The 22,801-nt window shown below is 40.9% G+C and overlaps 1 protein-coding gene across 1 annotated transcript in view; it reads right to left on the minus strand.

Annotated features, from left to right (window-relative positions):
• Nucleotides 1-15,417: 15,417 nt before the first annotated feature.
• The window catches only part of LOC124606106 (solute carrier family 22 member 1-like), a 130,919-nt gene continuing 123,535 nt past the window's right edge, over nt 15,418-22,801 (minus strand). Inside the window, exons 8-9 of the mRNA XM_047138071.1 lie at nt 21,069-21,256; nt 15,418-15,606 (exon numbers count right to left, since the gene is read on the minus strand). Of these exons, the coding sequence (XP_046994027.1) occupies nt 15,418-15,606; nt 21,069-21,256 (377 nt within the window). The remainder of the gene's footprint in view (nt 15,607-21,068; nt 21,257-22,801) is intronic.

Genomic DNA, 22,801 nt, shown 5'->3' on the forward strand with positions numbered 1-22,801 from the left:
ATGTAGAAGCAACGGGAAAGACTGGTGGGAATATTAAAAGCAGGAATGCGACTATTTAAAGGGATACTCCCTATGTAAACAGTTATTTCTACCATGCGTGTAGATTTTTTCATGAGTGATGGACTGGATAAACACTCGATTATAGCAGAACTATCCAATTATCCTAAACTTCAGCATCCAGAGATCTCATGAAAAGATTGCCAATGCGTCCACACAAAGAATGAAAGGCAAAAGGCGTGTGTTAGGTACAGGGTATCACAGAAAGAGTCAATAGCAAGGTTGATGAAACAGAGGCTTTTACACTCACGTATAATTAGACGATCTTCCTGAACGCACAAGGACTGGTTTTATCCGCCTAACGTTTAGATCAGTCCTTGCAAACCCAATGTGCTATTAACAATGCCAAAAATATGGCCACAGGTACAACGATCGAAACATTAAATATGCTACTGTCGCGAACCAAATACACTATGCTCAGAGCCAGAATCCTGTGCATATTCCTGCTTGGAGTAGACACTCTAGTTTCTTTGGCAAGAAAAGATCCAGGTGTAAAGAACTCAGAAATTGAAAATAATGAAGCACATTTACCGTGGCGGGAAAAGGGCATTCACCAGATTTTACTGCGTCTTTTGTTTCATCACAGAATAAACTGTTCATGAGGATAAATTCAACAACGCAGACTCAGGGAATATAAAGCCGTACAAATACGTGTGCTTGACAATTTACAAGTTATAGAGCTGCTGGCACTACTACCATCCGACATGGAAAGGCAGCAAAAAGTATTTTGGACAACCACTGCTCCAAGAAAAGGAATAGCTCTTATTCAACGACCTAGAACAAAAATAACTTCCACCTCTTTGTGGAAGGAAGAAGTCACAGAAAAGATAACCGGCACAAACGAGCCACGAACTATCACCTCATGGGACTTTTTACATTATCTAAGGGAACTGATGTGGAAAATACAGTAGAAAAGGTGCTTGGATTCTCTTCTGTTAAGGTTTTCCCGTAGTCCATGTTTCACTACCATACAATGCTGTGCTCGAAACGTAGTCTCAGAAATTTCTTCTCCAGATTAAGGTCCATGTCTGATAATAGCAGACTTCTCGTGGCCAGGAATGCCCTTTTTGCCGGTGCTACTCTGCTTTTGATGTCCTACTTGTTCCGTCTGTCAGTGGTTATTTTGCTGCCTAGGTAGCAGAACTTCATCTATTTCGTGACCATAAATTCTGATGTCAGGTTTCTCTCTGCTGTCATTTCTGCTACTTCCCATTGCTTTCGTCTTTCTTCGATTTACTCTCAGTCCATATTCTGTAATCATAAGACTGTTCATTCCATTCAGCAGATCATGTAATTCTTCTTCTCTTTCACTCCGGATAGCAAATTCATCAGCAAATGGTATCATTGATATTCTCTTACCTAGAATTTTAATTCCGCTCCTAAACCTTTCTTCAGGAAATATGATGTCATAAAGACTGAGATGACTGTAAATTTGTTCCTTTTTTCCTACAAATTGTATTCGCAGCACCTTTCACAAACGGTGAATGTACCTACAAAATGAAATCATTTTACGACACAAAGTTCAGGAGGTATGACATCATAAACGTTCATCTGGGTGAAAACGAAACTGTAGGGTAAAGTTCGCTAGAGATACAGGTAACTAGATGTACAAATATTTGTAAAATTGGTTAAGTACACTATGTGATCAAAAATATCCTGGCTGAAAATCACTTACAAGTTCATGACTCTTCCATCGGTAATGCTGGAGTTTAATATGGTGTTGACCCACCCATAGCCTTGATGACAGCTTCCACTCTCGCAGGCATACGTTCAATAAGGTGCTGGAAGGTTTCTTCGGGAATGGCAGCCCATTCTTCATGGAGTATTGCACTGAGGAGAGGTATCGATGTCGATCGGTGAGGCCTAGCACGAAGTCGGCGTTCCAAAACATCCCAAAGGTGTTCTATAGGATTCAGGTCAGGACTCTGTGCAGGCCAGTCCATTACAGGGCTGTTATTGTCGTGTAATCACTCCGCCACAGGTCGTGCATTATGAACAGGTGCTCGATCGTGTTGAAACATGCAATCGCCATCCCCGAATTGCACTTCAACAGTAGGAAGCAAGAAGGTGCTTAAGACATCAATGTAGGCCTATGCTGTGATAGTGCTACGTAAAACAAAAATGGGTGCAAGTCCCCTCCATTGGAAACACGACCACACTATAATATCACCGCATTCGAATTTTACTGTTCGCACTACACACGCTGGCAGATGACATTCACCGTGCATTCGCCATACCAACACCACGCCATCTGATCGCCACATTGTGTTCAACACTCCACACAACGTTTTTCCACTGTTCAATCGTCCAATGTTTACGCTTCTTAAACCAAGCGAGGCATCATTTGGTATTTACCGGCTTGATGTGTGACTTATGAACAGCCGCTCGACCATGAAAGCCAAGGTTTCTCACCTCCCGTCTAACTTTCATAGTACTTGCAGTAGATCCTAATGCAGCTTGGAATTGCTGTGTGATGGTCTGGATATATGTCTGTCTATTGCACATTACAACTCTCTTCAACTGTCGACGGTCTCAGTCAGTCAACAGACGAGGCCGGCCTGTACACTTTCGTGCTGTACGTGTCCCTTCACGTTTCCACTTCACTATCACATTGGTAACAGTGGACCTAGGGATGTTTAGTAGTGTGGAAATCTCGCGTGCAGACATATGACACAAGTGACACGCAATCATCTGAAAACGTTCGAAGTCTATGAGTTCTGCGGAGTGGCTCATTCTACTCTCTCACGATGTCTAATGACTACTGAGGTCACTGATATGGATTAACTTGCAGTAGGTGGCAGCCAATGCACCTAATACGAAAAACGTATATTTTTGGTGGTGTACGGATACTTTTGATCACCTAGTGTATGTGTGAAATATACATGAAACCTCTTATTAGGGTAGGCCTGATAGCATGGAGAAAGAAAGGGAGAGAAGGAGATGGACAGAGAGAGGAGGAAATGGATAGAGAAAGGAAAGAGAAGGATATGGACAGAGAGTGGGAGGAGAATGGAATGGGCAGAAAGTGGTAAAAGAAAGCGTTTAACACAGAGAAGGTGGAGGAAGAGACAAGCAGACAGACAGAGAGGGATGAGGAGGAGGTAGAGGAGAAGAAGATTTACATGGAAAGGAGGAGATGAACAAAGAGAGGAGAAAGAAGGAGATGGACAGAGAGAAAAGGAAGAGGAGGAGGAGGAGGAGGAGGAGATGGAGAGAAAAGAAATTGGAGGAATTGATGGACTTGCAGAGACTGAGGGAGAGATAGAGGAGGTGGAGGAGATAGATGGGGGGAGAGGTAGACACAGGGGTGAGGAGCAGATAGGCAGACGGATTGGGGAGCAGATTGGTGAGAGAGGGGGAGGAGGAAGAGAAGGATAAGGAGGGGGTGGAGATGGACACAGAAAGGAAGAGGAAGAGAAGGGTAGAGAGGGGAGAAGTATACAGAGGGAGGAAGGAGGAGCTAGTCACAAAGAGAAGGAGGAGGGGGAAATGGACAGGGAAAGGGAAATTAGGAGAGGAACAGAGAGAGGCGGGAGAAGCTGGACAGAGAGAGGGTAGAGATGGCTAGAGAGAGGAGGAGTTGAAGATGGATAGAAAGAGGGGGGGGAGCAGAACATGTACAAAGAGGTAGGAGGAACTGTTGGCCTCAGAGGTGTTGAGGAGATAGAGGGAGCGAAGGAGATTGACAGACAGGGGAAGATCGACATTGGGGAAAGGAGCAGATGGGCAAAGAGAGATGGACACATAGAGGTGGAAGGAGGAGATCAACTAATGGAAGATTGGGATGAAAACATACCAAAGGAATGCCAGGTACTCAGGTGTTATGTACTAATAAATGAACATCTTTTTAAGAGTTATATGTAAGTAGCTGCACACTGTCATGATATCGCACCTATGTTTCTTAGGTTGTCTTTACTTTCCTGACCGGTACACGATAAATAATACTGTCGAGCCTCATTATTATGGTTTAAGGACGTAAATGTAACGAACACTGTCTGCTTCGAAAAATTGTAAAAAATATGTAGATTTTCTTCAGTTTACACAATATTTTCCTTTCCAATACATAACGAGTTATGGGAATTACAAGTTCAGCACTACTTACAGGTCAGCAACTTGAAAAATTATTTCTGCTTTTCCCTTTCTTCATTTCTTCAAAACAAAATGCCAACCATACCTGTGTCGTCCTAGCTATACACTATGATCAAAATCTAACCTTAAATATAGACAACAGGCAATATTTACATCCCTAACTAACTCACTCTTATCAATAGTATAAATTACACTATTTCAAACAATTTGTATATACAGTAATTCACATAAATTATGTTCTCATTCGACATAACAAACAAAACAACTGCGAGAGGGTGGTATTTAACATGATTAAATTTGCATTTTACACTGGTAACAGATACACCTCTTTCAATTATTCACTTCAGTTGCATTCGAAAGTTCGTGCATAATACATTACACTTCAAATTATAATAGTCTTTGAATATTCATTTTTCGCTTATTTATATACTGCTAAGATGCAGTCATCTATTCGACTAGAATGGTACTCAATCTTCTCGCTTTCAACACGAATTCCACCAAAGTTCGCTAGGCCAGAGTGAGGTTATGTAGCGTCCATGAAAATAAATTACATACATATGTAAAGGCACGGGGGGGGGGGGGGGGGGTGAGGGCTTTGACAACATTCCGAACACCGTTACGAAGTACAGAAGCATTGCCTCCTCAAGTTCGCCTCCACTTTAGTAATCAATGAGGTTTCCGTTCGTTCACATGTGGGTAAACAAACAAACTTTATCAATTTGATTGTGCACATACTGTTACTGTTTTAGTAAACTTAGCAATTTACAGTTTTCTTTTTATGTTTGTATAGCTATAAACTCTTGTTTATAAGACATGTACATTATCGTCTTCATTTGGTAAAGTACAAAACTTGCAATGACAGTTAACACTGAATTCAGTTATTTGAAGTTTTGTAGTGTCACAGAATTGTCCGTGACACTCGCTACCATAAATCGCCGACCGAACGTACACTGCCTGACAAAAAAAAAAAAAGAAACACCCAGAAGACATGGTAGGATGTCATAGTAACTTCGTTAGTGTATACACCATCCGCAGGTAAGTGAATAATAAGAGTTGCAACTTTCTGTGACAGATAGGAAGGCCTTCAGAGTGCATTAGTGCTGATCGGCCTGGTAGGGTATACAAGCGGCCGTGAACAGCGTTAGAAGCTGAGAGGCCACTGTGAAGGACATGGAGATTCCGCGTACACGAATGAGACAGCACTATCGACGCCTCACACAGCTTGAAAGCGTCCTCGTAAGTGCGTATCGATGTGGCCGGCTGGTCATATTGTGCAGTATCCAGATTTATGGACATTCACATGTGGCAGGGGTTGGATGTTGCACTGCAGGGTGGTGTAAGTGCAGATGCACTCGTTGTCAGTGTTCCAGTCGACTACGTGTGACCACGACAAGGGAAGGAATTACCACTCCGTGCTTATACTGTGATAACTCCGAAACATAGAAGTTTCCATTTGGAGTGCTTCCATGACGAAGAGGAATGGACTACTGATGAATGGCGTCACATTGTTTTGAACGATGAATCGCGGCAAGTATGACGACGAAGACTTATACAGAGGTCCTATTCTTCAAATAGCTTAATGTTGTGGGGAGTCATCGGCTGTGACTTCGGTTACAGCTGGATGTGACTGAGGGAATTCTGACACACCAACAGAACGTCACGGACTTCCTCATCCTCATACGTTGCCTTTCGTACGATAGTACAAGGGTGCCATTTTCCAATCGTACAACGTCCTCCATACAGTGCACGCAACTCTATCGACTCTCTAAGTGATGTTGAGGGACTCCCGTGGCCAGCATGGTCCCCAGATCTGTTCCCAATAGACCGGCTCTGACGTAAAGATCCACCTCAGTGCCAGCTTCCAGGATATCAAGGACCACTTAGAGACTTTATGGCACACTTTCCAACCGAATCAGTCAGCGTATCCAGGCCAGAGAGAGAGAGAGCAAAGTTACTCTCATATACTGCTAAGTTGGTTGTCGGTTTCACTGGATTTTGGAATCATTACAGTAACATAACAAAACTTCTCAATCTATGACATTTTATTTACTTTCCTCCTACCCTTGGGGGTGCTTCAATTTTTTTTCTCAGGCAGTGTATGTTCTTCTTCTTCCTTCGAATAACATATTTGGAGGGTACGAAGAATCAGTGTTGGCTGCTCTTCATTGTATTAGATATCTTTAGTATTCAAATTTCCTTCATGCTTTTGGACTGTTGATCCCCTTCTTCCTGAGTCCACTTTTGTCTGGTTGTTTTCTTTCTCTCCTGAAATTCTGTCTTTTGAACTGCCTTTCTGAAATGTGTTCTGTTTTCTATTGTACCTATTGTAATTCCAGCGTTTTCCATGTTCTTTTCAGTCACAATGAACCACGTGGGCTTGGATTTGTAGCTGTTCATTAATGTGAATATCCGCCTGGTTAGTCTGTTGTTATCCATTCTGAATATATGACCAAAAAACTGTAGTCTTCTCTTCCTCATTACATCAGTTAGTTTTTCAGTTTTCAAGTATAGCTCTCTGTTTGGTCTTAACCTGTACTCAGCATTATCGGTTCTTTTAGCTCCCAGTATTTTCCTTAAAATTCTTCTTTCGACCTTCTCTAGTTGCTCAAGATCTCCATTTCATGTTTAAGTGTTTCTGCCACATACGGAGCTTCAGGTCTGGCCACTGTTTGGTAGTGTCTTAACTTCGTGTTCCAGGACAAGGATTTTTTGTTATAAACGTTTTTCGTCATATGAAACACACTTTTCATTTGTGCACTCTAGTTTCTAAAGCTGTCTTTTCTTTTGATTTGTATGTAATCCACTCTCCTAGGTATTTAAAGGAATATGTTTTGTGTATTGTAATGTACTGTCGTCAATTGAGCATCACAGATGTTGGTCATGAAGTTTGTTTTTTCAGAGGATATTTGTAGTCCTAATTTGGCTGCTTGTTTTTGCAGTTCTCTTATTTGTTCTTGGGCTTCATCTATGCGAATATGTAATCAATGCCATGTCATCTGCGAAGGCTAAACAGTCGACGGTGATCTTGTTTGGATTTCTGCCTAGTTGAATCCCTTCAGTATTGATGGCCTTCCTCCATTCTCGAACTACCTTCTCTAACACACAACTGAAAACTAGAAGTGACAAACCATCTTTCTGTCGGGCACCTGACTTTATTTTAAATGATTTGGCATCTCTCCCCTAAATTTTCCTTTCGATTTTGTATTTGTCAGATTTGCTTTAATTATTTCAGTTGTTTTAGTATTGAGTCCCAATTCTTTGAAGATATCAAGCAGTGTATTTCTGTCAATTGAATCATAGGATTTTTTTAAAGCCACAAAAGTATTTACATATTTTAAGTTCCTGATTTTCCTCATGTCTATTATGTTCTTTGAGTTTAATATTTGTTCTGCACATGACCTTCCCTTCCAAAATCCAGCCTGATATTCTCCTAGTTGTTTGTCAAGTATTTCTTCTGCTCTTTTTAAAAGCGCCTTAGACAAGATCTTACAGCTCACTGGTAAGAGGGATATTCCCCTATAATTGCTAGGGTCTGTTTTCATCCCTTTTTTATCTACTGGATGTATTAGCGCAGATGTCCATTCTGGTGGTAAGCTGTGTGTTGTCCAGATTTCTTTGAGTATTTGTGACAGACATTGTACCATGTTGTCACTACAGTACTTCAATAGTACAGCAACTATGTTATCCTCCCCAGACGCTTTATTATTTTTAAGTTTTATGATTTCTTTTATTTCTTCTGTGGTTGGCGGCTTTGAGTCCGTCGGTGTTGGGTTTACAATATCGAAGTTAAATTTTTCTTTCGGTGGATCACAATTACGTAGTTCTTCGAAGTATTTGGCAAGTATTCTACAGTTCTCTGAGCTATTATATGCAGTTTTCTGCGTCTTTGGGTCTGTGAAAAATAGACTTGGTGGGCTGTATTTCTTTAAGTTACTTTTGAAAGTTTTGTAAAAGTCCCTAACATTGTTCTGTTTGAAGTTAGTCTATTGATGCTAGTTGGTCTTTCATGTATTGTACTTTGATCTTTTTAAGGCCTTTTGATGGTTGCTTGCGGGCTTCTTTTAGGAGTTCCTATGCATTCCATATGTTCGAAGCTTGTTATCTTGTTCGGATTAGTTCGTCACACTCATCATTCCACCAGGCATGTTTCCATTTTATGGTTTCTTCTGCTGTCTGCACTATGTCTTTTTGAAGTTGTTCCCATGTTTTAGGTGTTCGCTGTTCCAAAAATGTCCTGAAATTATCTTCCTTAGTCAATTTCTGAGTGTCAAACTTTTAGGTTGATATTGGCTCTTTCTTTTATATATTGGCCTAATTTCAAATTTAATGATAGATACTGATCTGAATCTAAACCTGAACTCTTAGCAACTCATACATTGAATATCTCTGATTAGACTGTCTGCTTATAGCAACATGGTCAAGTTGTTTCTCCCCACAGACTGGACTCGGGGATACCCATGTAGTTTGTTTCCTAGGGAGTTTTTTGAAAAATTTTGATTTTATAACTATGTCATGTTCTCTGCATAAACTAATAAGTCTTTCTCCATTTTCATTGGTTCTTTTACGTGCAGGGAATTTGCCTACTATGGATCGGTGATGGCTTTCTTTGCCGATTCGAGCATTAAAGTCTCCCAGAAATGGATGAAATCTGGTCTAAAGTGTTTGACAGTTCCTGCCAAAAAAATTCTGTTTGTTTTTGTTTTCTGTTTTTCTCATTTGTTGGTTGATGTGTATTTGAAATGGTATTTAGTTTGTTTACTGATTTAAGGATTAATGTTGAAAGTCTTTGATTGATATGATAATTAAATGGACACCCTAGCTGCAAACAGGCGTTGATGTACTTCATCGGGGACATGTTGAAAATGTGTGCCCTGACCGGGACTCGGGATCTCCTGCCTAGATGGCAGATCTAAGCCACCGAGGACACAGAGGATAGCGCGTCTGCATGGACGTATCCCTTACACGCTCCCCATGAGACCCACATTCCCAACATGTCCACACCACTACATTCGTAGTGCGCCTAATAGATATTTTATTTCTAGCAAATCTGTATGGTCATCTACGGTAACTGTTCTTTCGGGAACAGATACTACGGTCATATATATAGTCTTTCATTGATAGATTTAAATTCTACCATTGAATTTAATATATGTTGGTTTACAATGAATCCTGTTCCAAATTGGGGTACATTCTCCACAACACTTTTTACCGACTTCCCTTTGAAGATTCTGAATTCCTCTGAATGAAATGAATGTTCATCATTATACCTTGTTTCTTGGAGTGCTGTTATCTTTATATTCTTCTGTTTTATAAAATTCATTAACGTTTTAAGTTTTCCTGTTTTTAGACGTAAGTTTACGTTGAAAGTTGCCAAATAGTTTATATTTTTGAGTTTAATTTTATTTGTTGCTTGTTTAAGCCAGGTTTCAGGGTGCTCCAACTCATCCTTCGCACATTGCTGTAGGCCCCAGAATCCGAACGCCTACTTTTAATTTCTGTGCACGTGCGTAAAGTCACCCGTCCACTTGCTTTCTGAACGTATTGGCAGCAAAGATTACAATGCATGGAATAAAGCGTGCACTATTTTTCAGTATTCAGAATATGAATCTGTAATTAACGTGCAATATGTTTTGTAACTAAAATATCGGGGGAATAATATGGTGTATCTGAATCCTGAATAAAACCAGCCTAGTTTCAGGAAAAATATTTGATGCATTACTTGCTGAACGCCCCAAGTACTACGGTCATTCGCCTCCTAGATGGCGTTCGTACCAGTAATTACTTTATATTTCCACACGAAACATTCACATAGACCACTTATCCGCCAATAGTTACGTCTTCCTCAACAGAGAGTGCTGAAATTCGGAACTATTTGATGCATCCGCCAAATAGTTCAGAGAGTGATATTCATACGCCCAGCACATGATTTAAGTAACTGCACGACGACGCTCAGCAAGTTATCACGCAATTATCGCCCAGTCCGTTCAGTTATCATCCCAGTTCCTGCAGTTCTATAGTTACCTACAAGTTATCTTTAGAGCCGACAGTTTACGCCAAGTGTCGAGCATAAAAAACACTGATAGTCGAAGTGTTCACTTGCTGACAGACTCAACTTAAGCATACTAATCTGCAGTCCACAATGAAAATTAGTTAGATTAGTTAGTAATCATCTACTTCGTTAGGTTACATTACGTTCAGAAGTTTATATCAGTGCCACGCCTTCTATGCAAGCAAAAGCTGAATATATTTTGTTGTACATCATTTTAATAAATGATGCCTAATGATTCTGTTTTAAAGATATTGACCTGTGAAGAGTTTGAGGCTAGCGTGCAAGCAGGTCACTTCCATTTAGCTACGGATGCCTGTGGCAGAGACCTCGCTTTCTAGTACTTTTATATTGGCACAAAAGAGTGCATATCTGTGACAGACGTCCCTACAAGAACTTTTAGTGCTAACGAAACGATAAAATATTTAATGTTTTCTTGTGTTAAGGGAAAGTTTATGAGCCGCTCTTGTTTCTGCACTGACGGAAAAAAATCTCAACACCAAGCAGAAATTGTGCGAGATAAACGTAAGATGGTAAACGTGTTTCTACATGTGACAGATGGAATCTAATCAAATTTCGCGCCACTCGCACAAGATTGATGCTAGTAACACCACCATGAGGAGGCAAATCAGGTTTGCTGCGCCGAAACGGTCCCGAGGGTTAGCGACCTTTCAGACTGGACATAGAGTGTTGATGTTAGTCAGGAATGCCTTGAAGTCGACTGAGATGTCAGTATCAGCAGCTAACTGAGTTTGAACCAGGTCGTGTCACTGGACTACGAGAAGCTGGATGTTCCTTCTGTAATACTGAAGAAACAATTGGCAGGGACGTAGCCATCGTGCACGATTGATGGCAGCAGTGGTCACGGGAATGTACGGTCCAAGAAGACCGGGCTCCGGACATCCAAGTGTCACAACCGACAGGGAAGATTATCTTCGTGTTCGTCGTATGGCTCTGGCACATCGTACTGCATCGCAGCAGCAATCTGAAGAGCAGTTACCACCGCAGTGACACAATGAACTGTTAGAAATTGGGTAATTCAAGGATAGCTTCGAGCCAGACAGCCGTAGCGTGCATTCTACTGACCGCAACCACCGCCATTTGCAACTTCATTGCCGGTTGCTGTGGCCGTGTGGTTCTAGGCGCTCCAGTCCGGAACCACGCGGCTGCTACGGTCGCAGGTTCGAATCCTGCCTCGGGCATGGATATGTGTGATGTCCTTAGGTTAGTTAGGTTTAAGTAGTTCTAAGTTCTAGGGGACCGATGACCTCAGATGTTAAGTCCCATAGTGCTCAGAGCCATATGCAACTTCATTGGTGTCCAAAGCGAGCTCATTGGAGGGCAGGGTTGAGGTCTGTTGTGTTTTCTGATGAAACCTAGTTCTGCTTCGGTGTCAGTAATGGCCATGTGTTGGCTAGGAGGAGGCCATGTGTTGGCTAGGAAGAGGCCAGGTGAGCGCCTGCTGCCAGTTCGTCTGCGCCTAGATGCACTGGACCTACACCTGGAGTTATGGTCTGGTCTGCGGTTTCTTATGACAGCGGGAGCACTCTCGTAGTTATCCCGTGCATCCTGAGTGCAAATTTGTATGTCTGTAAGATGATTCGACCTGTTGTGTTGCCATTCATGAACAGCATTCCAGGCTTTATTTCCAACACGATAACGCTCGCCAGTATACCGTTGTTGTAAGCCAACATGTTCTACAGAGTGTCAACACGTTGCCTTGGCCTGCCCGCCCTCCAGTTCTGTCTCCAATCGCTCAAATATGGCACATCATTGGACGACAATCAGCACTAACCGTCCCTGTATTTCCCGATCAACTGCATGGAACTGCGACTAACAAACTGACATCTGGCACTTGTACGACACAATTCATGAACGTCTGCATAATTGCATTCAACGTTCTGGCGGTTGCACCGGTTATTAATGTACCAGCATTTCACATCTGCAATGGGGCTTTTCTCGTACTTAGAGTACCCTGTGAGCATGCAACATTAATTACTTAAATATTTACCTAGGCGAATGTATTGCCGAAATTTCATTATTCTTTATTAATTATTTCTTAGTGTAGGGATTTTTTTTCGTCGGTGTGTGAAGCACGTGTGATTGAAGTTACTTAGGTTCATGCAAGATGAGCCAAAGAAGTTTGCTGTGCAAGAAGAAGGCATTCCTCGCAACTATATGTATATTCTTGTTCTCAACTGCTGGATTTTCCATAAGGGGCCAGATTCATGTAGTCTTTATACACACATCAAAAAAATGTTTTGCTTCACCTCGGTTCCGAGAGTTCCAGAACCTGTACAGAAAACTGGAATAGAGATCAACATAAACACCATTCCCGCCCTTTTTATTGCTCTGCCTCGCCAATATGCAGCCGATTTGGTTGCACGAATCCAAAATCCGTTACGGCGCCTTCAATGCGCCAGCGGCGTACATCGGTCCCTTATTATGCTACCCCAAAACAGCGGGGAACCTTCACCTTGCTGCACTCGCCGGACAGTGTATCTAAGGCGTTCAGCCTGACCGGGTTGCCTCCAAATACGTCTCCGACGATTGTCTGGGTGAAGGCATACGCGAGATTCATCGGTGAAAGGAACGTGATGCCAATCACGAGCGATCCGTTCGACATGTTGTTGAGCACACCTGTACCACGCTGGTGCAAAGATGGACCTCGCCATGGACGTCGGGAGTGAAGCTGGGCATCATGCAGACTATTGCGATCAGTTTGAGTCATAACACGACGTCCTGCGGCTGCATGAAAAGCATTATTCAACATAACCGTAGGCAGAGGTCATCCACTGCAGTAGTAGCCCTTGGACGGACTGAGCGAGGCATGTCACGACAAGTTCCTCTCCTCTGTATCTCCTCCATGTCCGAACAACGTCGCTTTACTTCACTCCGAGACGCCTGGACACTTCCCGTGATGAGAGCCCTTCCTGGCACAAAGTAACAATGCGGACGCTATCAAACCGCGGTACTGACCGTCTAGGCACGGTTGAACTACAGACAACACGAGCAATGTACCTTCTTCTTGGTTGAATGACTGGAACTGATCGGCTGCCGGAACCCTCCGTCTAATAGGTACTGCTCATGCATGGTAGATTACAATTTTGGGCGGGTTTAGTGACATCTCTGAACAGTCAAAGGGACTGTGTCTGTGATACAATATACACAGTCAATGTCTATCTTCAGGAGTTCTGGGAACCGTCGGGATGCAAAACTTTTTAATGTGTGTAAGTTTCGCAGAATAGCTTCTGTAAAGTTTGGAAGGTAGGAGAAGAGATACTGGCAGAAGTAAAGCTGTGAGTACCGGGCATGAGTCGTGCTTCGGTAGCTCAGGTGGTAGAGCAGTTGCCCGCGAAAGGCAAAGGTCCCGAGTTCGAGTCTCGGTCGGGCACACAGTTTTAATCTGCCAGGAAGTTTCATATCAGCACACACTCCGCTGCAGAGTGAAAATCTCATTCTGGAAACATCCCCCAGGCTGTGGCTAAGCCATGTCTCCGCAATATCCTTTCTTTCAGGAGTGCTAGTTCTGCAGGGTTCGCAGGAGAGCTTCTGTAAAGTTTGGAAGGTAGGAGACGAGATACTGGCAGAAGTAAAGCTGTGAGGCCGGGCGTGAGTCGTGCTTCGGTAGCTCAGATGGTAGAGCACTTGCCCGCGAAAGGCAAAGGTCCCGAGGTCGAGTCTCGGTCGGGCACACAGTTTTAATCTGCCAGGAAGTTTCATATCAGCGCACACTCCGCTGCAGAGTGAAAATCTCATTCTGGAAACATCCCCCAGGCTGTGGCTAAGCCATGTCTCCGCTATATTCTTTCTTTCAGGAGTGCTAGTTCCGCAAGGTTCGAAGAAGAGCTTCTGTAAAGTTTGGAAGGTAGGAGACGAGATACTGGCAGAAGTAAAGCTGTGAGCACCGGGCGTGAGTCGTGCTTCGGTATCTCAGATGGTAGAGCACTTGCCCGCGAAAGGCAAAGGTCCCGAGTTCGAGTCTCGGTCGGGCACACAGTTTTAATCTGCAAGGAAGTTTCGTATCAGCGCACACTCCGCTGCAGAGTGAAAATCTCATTCTGGAAACATCCCCCAGGCTGTGGCTAAGCCATGTCTCCGCTATATCCTTTCTTTCAGGAGTGCTAGTTCTGTAAGTTTCGCAGAATAGCTTCTGTAACGTTTGGAAGGTAGGAGACGAGATACTGGTAGAAGTAAAGCTGTGAGTAGCGGGCGTGAGTCGTGCTTCGGTAGCTCAGATGGTAGAGTACTTGCCCGCGAAAGGCAAAGGTCCCGAGTTCGAGTCTCGGTCGGGCACACAGTTTTAATGTGCCAGGAAGTTTAATAATACAGAGCATCAAAACCTCAGCACTCTGTTTAGGACCGTCAATAATCTTCAGTAGGTCTAAGAAGCGATACCATATAATATGAAAATATTTTTATATGTCTCCTCTGTTCAACGTTCTTATTGAAAGGTCGAAGTAAGCTTGTGTGACACCATAGTAACTAAACGAGGTAAACTAATGCGTAACTAAAACTGATGAGTAAGCAAACTAGATGAAGTACCCATCTTGAAGATATGTAAAAGTTAACTTCTAGAGGTGAAACACCTGTGGCCATTACGGTGCTATTATGAGGCTTAGTACTGGCCATCTAAGTGACATTCACGCGCAAGATGATCAAGACACGAGATCTCAGTAGATTCTACGTGGGCCAGAGATGTGGAACACTATAGTGTATAATTCTGGCATATTCTGGTGCTTTATCGACAATCGTGTCTTTGTACTAATATCCGAAGTGTTATATTCCACAACCTCTGGACGTCGCTGATAAATATGTCTTACCTTTCACTATAACAGTGGATAGATGGATCACAGTACAGCAGATCATAGGCTTGTTTTGTATTCTTAAGCACTTAAGCAGTCATGCCATCCAGGAACACCGCTGTTGTGATGGACGATCAACGAGATGCTCCAAACAAGGGAAATGATTTTATGTACTTTTATCAGTGTGCACTCTACATGAAATGCGCTTTAAGTACAATCCAGTCTTTTTTTAATAAAGGCTCTTAGCTGACAGGTCCAGCAATCTGTATATTAAGGATCTAAAAATGTTCTAACAAGCTGATTTGGTAACTCGACTCGTAAACACTATAGTTGCGAGTGTGGTAGCACCTGTGGTTTCCTTTGACGAGAAGCAAACAGCGATTAGAAAATGTTGGTAAGTTTGTTCTTCTCACCACTGCTTTATTCTCTTATGTATTCTGGAGGTGGCACGGGTTTCCAGCTCCAATACCGTTGCCCTTTCCCAAATGTTGCGGCGTCTTCCAATGTTTCAGGCAACTTCTGCATCGCAGACTCCGGCAGGAATGACACGCTAGAAGCTGCCAGGAAATTGAGACCAGCGATAATAGCGAAAGGCAGCCGCTTATCGTCCTGAAAAGGAAGAAATGTGAAAAATAATGATATACTAAAATTGTGAAAGATAATAATACGCTAAAATACACAAAAAAGTTTCACGTAAATAAACTGACGAACAAGTTTCTTATAGAAATCCATGGAACCTGCCTAATTACGTGTAGCTTTTCTGGAGCAATCTCAGTCCACTTTGATGGCATACATTTAAATGGCTTCCCATTTAATACAGAACAAACACAGTGAGCTATTCATGCCAATAAGAAAAGTATTATAATCACCACAACAGTATTTAGCATAGATAACTATTATTATCTAGTTTCCTGTGAATTAAAAATTAAAAGGAAAAGACAGCACGTCCAGTTCTTCAGTATAAAGGATGTAACATCAGTGATTAGTACATATATTTACTACATTAAACGGATGTACAATATATAATATACATTACAAATGATAATGTATTTTACCTGTAAGTAATGTACATTGTCTGATGTACATTAGTACTTAGATTTAGCACAAAGAATTAATGCATAGATAACAGTTGGTATGGGTAAAACAGTTGTACTAATTGAGATTACAAATTCTTTAGTTTTCTTTTTAGTAAAAAAGAGTAGAAATTGAGTCTGGTTCGTAACGGAGAAAGACAGCATCCACTTCTCGCAGTTGAGTTTATGTATGCTGAGCTTGGTCGCAATAACTTTTAACGATGTGTTAAAAATATCAACATATAATGGTTGTTCTAAATCATTGCTCCAACGGAGTCTGTGCGTCGCCCATAACGAGTGGTGGTGGTGGTGGGAAGGGGGGGGGGGCCGAAGGGGGGGGGGGGAGGCTGCACTCGCCCTTCCCTTGGAATCTGAAGTACAGAGATTTTATTCATTATGAAGTTCTTATACACCATCGTCCATCGTCAATTCTCTGGGATATTATACTTTATTTATGCCAACTATATAAGAAAGTTCTTGTAGCATGACGCAACTAAACTGACCAACTCAAAAATGGAAATGTTAGAATCTGGTCAGATGAGCTTTTATGTAAGGGAAAAATCCATCGTAAACAATGGGATAAATATTTTTGGAGTGCAGTCCATCTGAGATCTGTACTGGAGGCTTGAGCAAGGGTTGACACAGTCAATATTGCCCATGTACGTACCGTTCGAAATGCAACGCCTCTACTAAACTTGCTAAGCGTAGGCATGAAATTGAATTCACTGATGGCATGGCCTATTTGACAATGCTATATTAGTCGTCTATACCACAAACACCGTAATAGGAACATTTTAATGGCTTAATGAGGGGGGACATTGTATTTGGGATCTTTGAGTCAGTACTAATATATTGGGAGCAAGAAATGGTTCAAATGGCTCTGAGCACTACGGGACTTAACATCTGAGGTCATCAGTCCCCTAGAACTACTTAAACCTAACTAACCTAAGAACATCACACACATTCATGCCCGAGGCAGGATTCGATCCTGCGACCGTATCGGTCACGCGGTTCCAGACTGAAGCGCCTAGAACTGCTCGTCCACAACAGCCGGCTTATTGGGATCAACTCCATGGATTATCTCAGAATAATGAAAGAAACACAGAAACCTTGCAGCAAGTCTATTGTTAGATAAATAATGGCAGTGTAACATATATAAGGTGGACTCATTCCAGCGACATGCATTGCCAAAACACACATACATCTACGAATTTACAGGAACATTTTTTCTTCAAGATCAATATTGTCATCTGTCCTATGGACAAATTCTGAGATCAGTCTATGCCAATGCGTAACAAAGATATTCAGTCTTCATCACAGTCATCACTTTTATCTGATAATGTCTTTTTGTTAATTAGCCACCACAATGCGGATCTATTCATTTTCATACTTACTGTATCAATCTGTATGCGAGTACGTAATTTAACGTCACTATAGTTTCAGCAACATGGTTTATAACAATTCACCGGGATTTGGCACTAAGAAACACAGTCTGACATTCATATCGTGTCTCCAGCCAGAGTATAAACTCATCTTGACACAATATTTCGGCGGCCCACTTCGCCGCCACTTCGTACGCGATCGCATCTGCCTTCTACTGCAACGCAGGACAGCGAACTGGTGATGGAAACTCGAATATCAAACACTGTTGACACTTTTTTATCACAGACACAAAGACCGTTGTTTTTTAATGTCAAACAAAACAGGGTTCCAAATCTTACTTAAACGATACCCCTCATCTCTTGTTTATAATATTTTCACGATGCCGGATTTCAATAGCTTCTTTCACTACACAGTCCCAGTAACACGAAGCAGGGGCAACTACTTGTGTCTCATCCTACAATATTTGATGTCCTTCAGCAAAACGATGGTCCGCAACCACAGATTTTTTCTGGCTGAAACAAATGGGTGTGGAGACGTTGCTCCACTCATCGATCGATCGATGCATAAAGCTGTGGTTTGATTTCAGTTTCGGCGAATTAGGGCGACGGCTTACTCACCTGTAGATGACAGCCAGATGGACCGCCGGAATAATGTGTCAGTATGACGTCATGTCCCGGCTGAAGACCCGGCATAAATATCATCATTTACTACGCCGGGAAAGTTTACAGAGCCATTGTTTATTGTGTGTTCCGCAGGTAATATTCGTGACCAATGGTACGAGACGAGAAGCCATATTGGTACAACGGTTCATTGAACATCACACATTGAAACATGCTGGTGATTAAAAGATAGCTATAATTTACAGGTAGTTGAGAATTAGTCTGTGACTGAGAAAATATTGTTAAGGATAAACAAACCCCAACCTTTGCAAAAATTACGTTGTTTCACAGATGTTTGGAACTCATGAAATAGATAGTTCCTCTTTTCATACTAAAAGATAAACTACCTTTCTCTCCAATGTATTGTTGAGATGTTAAAGCAAATTTTCGTATGCTTTAAGTTTTATTTCTCTCGTCTTCCAGTGAAGAGGATAGTTTATTCAGGAAATCTATTTTATTCAGGAAGTCTAATGCATTACGGTTTAATAGGAATTTATTTGACCACACCGGTTTATATTATGCTATAAGATTCAATCTAAAAATTACGTATCAGACCACAGCAATGAACAGGTTCTTGCTTCAGGCTATGGCACCTCCCCCTTCTCTCCTCTTTGCCAACAACTCAGGTAATATGTAGTACTGGAATGGTTCATTCCTTCTTGTTGCAGCTATAGGTGGAGTGACAGTGTATGACCACAGTACTTTAAATAACACATAGGTTTAAAATCAAGAATTGTATATACTGTTATGATGTTGAATTAAAGCATATGGTTGCCTTGATAGCGGTAAATATGTCAAAAGATAATAAAACCTTACACATTATTTAAAATGTGCTTATTACAATCATCATGTTTGACTATTTTTACTTCTTACACATGTCCAAAGAAAACAGTCATCTTACAGTATATGTTTATCAGTACTCCAATACAAACCGTAATATTTATTTATTTACTATGTTATAACCTTTTACAGATTATTTAAACTGATGCAGTATTCATTCTTACATATATTATTAATATGAACACAAATTTTTTTCCTTGGTCATTGCCAAATAATGATTCAAATCTTAGTACAATATAACTAGTAAAATGTTGTTTTGAAAAAATAGAGGAATACTGTTACTACGAATTCTGATTTAGCCTTAGACGATAACTTTTAGTTATCGGGATAAAGTAAAACTGGTTTTTATGTTTTGCTATCATCCATAAATTAAATGCAATCAAGTCTTCAACTACCTATTGATGAGTCTTACACAAATCCTTTGGACCATCATTAATTACAGACCCATTACAAATGAAAATAATGCACAATACCCATGTTTATGAAAATTCAATGTATCACAAAAATAATAAGCCAAAAAATTTTACCTGTCAAATTTTTTGTGTCATTCATCAAATAGAACATATGTATATGATATAATGAACATTAATATATTAAATTTCCTAATAATGCTAATAGATTTGTACGTGAAGTTCACGCTGAAAGTTCCCCTTACATGTAATAATGTTTCTACTGTATACTGTTGTCAGTGTGGGAGAACGGCCAGTGCCTACTCAAACTAACTGCACCCCACCCTCTCATGCCAACATTTTACCCACAATTACAACGTGCCTTACCTACATAACTGTGTCCATTCCAATATCACTACCCAATCCATGTAGGTACCATCTCAACAGAATCAAAGCGTCTCTTGAACGTCGAGTCCTTTGTCTTCGTTACTGTAGTAGTTTACATCCTTCCTCTGTGAGCACTGTTTAAATGCCTCGATTGATGATATCATAAAAAGGTGTATAAAATTTGTAAATAACCAGCTGTTACAACCAGTCAGTTCAATAGTAGTTATCGTAGATTAAGATAAAATTAAATAGTTTGGTCGTTGCTGATAGTAGCCGTTTTCGGGAATATCTAATCAAATAATGGTTTACCTGATTACGTAGATTTTGTGCGAGGTAAAGGATGAATTATATGGATTTTATTAAGTTAAAGCCGGCTGGTGTGACCGAGCGGTTCTAGGCGCTTCAGTCTGGAACCACGCGACCGCTACGGTCGCAGGTTCGAATCCTGCCTCGGGCATGGATGTGTGTGTGATGTCCTTAGGTTAGTTAGGTTTAAGTAGTTCTGGGGGAGTGATGACCTCAGATGTTAAGTCCCATAGTGCTCAGAGCCATTTGAACCATTTTATTAAGTTAAACACAGCTATTATTGGGTAATAAACACTTCAAACAGAACTGCATTGAAGTGATCCTACAATCTTGCAGAACCGCCCCAGCGCACCCCTTCCTGAGTGCTATCTACATTATTGTTAATTTTTTATCCCACCTATACGCTATCGCTCCTCTGGAAAACTTACTTCCTGTATTTTGTCCACTCTCAGAAATAACACATTTTACAGGTTTCATGAAAATAAATGTTCCAAATGATGGGAACCGCAATAGTCACAACTGGTTTTATTATAGTCAGAACTTCAGGTAACAAGCTACTGACATTTCTGCACAAAAATGTCGTCATAAAGTATGCAAACGACTTTGATAAAATAGCCAGTGGAACCACACAGATGACCCCGGACATATATGGGGAGATTTTAAGGACTTTATGAACACAAAGGTCAACAGTCTGCTACCTTAAGATGTGACTATGTCATAAACTAATAGCGATTAATAAGTAGTTGTGATGCAGCTGTTACGATTTCTTCATTTGAAATCTATCATCACAGTTGTTGTTGTTGTTCTCCCTCACAGCAATTAATTTCAAAAATGAATATGTTGGTGGAAACACAACTGCCAAAAAATAAATCAGTCGTGGACTTTTTCTAGAAACCCACAGGATGTGCACAGTCTTTTTCTACGCTTCCTCTGCCTACATCCTTGTCAAAGGTTATCTCACAATCGACTTGGTACGGCCCTGAGTGAAAATAAGAGAAATAAACACAGCCAACAGTTTTCCTCACTCTACATACCATTAAGGTTAAGTAGGGCAGGGCACACAGGGCGATTCCCGCGACTGTCCATTCCACTGCGACTGCGATTTGGCGCAGGCAGGTGGGGTGCAGCTCAATACTCTGCAAGTCCGTCATGCCACCGCTGCATGTTGCTCCAAGCTCAATCACCGTTAATACCACCACGAGCGCCGATCTGCCAACATCGACTGTGCAGAAAGTGCAGTGCTGATAAATGTTTGACCAAACATTCAAATGTATTAACGAGAACATCAAATTACTTCCCAGATACAGATTCCAATCATTATTGTCACATGGGTCATTAATTTCACACTGTACCTGAACAATCAAGAAGAGTCACAAAATTTGTCGCTAGCCATTCACATTAAAAGCTATTTTGCTTTGAAATTAATTTCTGTGTAAAACACTAGACTAAGTGCTGCAGTAGTATACAATGATCCCGAAATGCAGTTTGTAGGGCATAGTTTACAGTTAGGTTTCTTGCGAACTCTTATGAACTATTTCGTTATCTGTTTTCTAGACCTGACAAATTTGACAATGATATTGTGAGCCCTACTTTACTGAATGCAGAAAATAATTATTTGATTTTTAATGTAGAGAAATGGCGCAATTTTAGTTATAATGCTTTACGATGCTCACAGACTACTTCCAACATGTTTTTGAACTAATTTCAGATGTTTTGTTTCCATTTAGAAAACAAATTTCGTTGTCACACCCTTTTAATGGTCTAAAAGTGTGTTTTTCGGGATTTCTGCAAATATCAGCTTTATGTGGAAAAAGTACAAATAGAGATATACTAGTTGAATTTAGAAGCATGAATTTTCAATAAAAACCCTTGATCATCCGAATAGTTCCATAACACAGTGACTTTGAGTATGTACCGATTGTAAGTCACTCATAAAGACAAAATTATGCAACGCTCACAGACATCAAATCAAAAGTGAAATTTCTGGGTGAAATATCGAAGCCATTCAACATTAAAACAGGTGTAAGGCAAGGTGACTGCCTGTCTCCACTCCTCTTTAACTGCGTATTAGAGAAAATAGTAAGAGAATGGAAACAAAAACTAAAAGAAGTTATCACCCATCAGACTGGGAACTAAAAACAAAGGTATTGAAATTCACTGTTTAGCATTTGTGGATGATTTTGCCATTCTTTCTGGAAACCTAACAAATGTTGGAATACAAAACAATCTCTTAAAAGAAATAGCCAACAAAGCAGGTTTAAGAATATCTGTATAAAAAAACTTATGACAAATGTAAAAAATGCTCCGGAATCCCTAGCAACAGATGTTGGCCAGATAAAGAGGGTAAATAAATTTAAATGTTTGGGAGAAATTATCCAAGAAAATGGCCTAGAAAATTCACTATAGAAGAAAGAGTACATAAATTGGAGAGAGCTTATGGAATAACTAGGAATGTCTACAACAAAAGGTGTCTGTCTAAAAATGTGAATATACAGCACTACAACACAGTAGTAAAACCAGAATGTCTTTATGCAAGTGAATGTTTAGTACTGAACTACAAATTACACAAACTTGAAGTCCTAGAAAGAAAAATCATTCGAAAAATACTTGGACCCCCAAAAAATACAACGGTATGGAAATTAAGAAGCAATGAAGAAGTTTATGGCAACATAGAAAACATAAATGAAAGACTACGAAAGAGGCAACCGCTATTTTTTGGTCGCTTATACAGAATGAACAGCAATAGGTTAACCAAACAGATTTTTAA

Source organism: Schistocerca americana, chromosome 3, assembly GCF_021461395.2.
Source record: "Schistocerca americana isolate TAMUIC-IGC-003095 chromosome 3, iqSchAmer2.1, whole genome shotgun sequence".
NCBI lineage: Eukaryota > Metazoa > Arthropoda > Insecta > Orthoptera > Acrididae > Schistocerca > Schistocerca americana.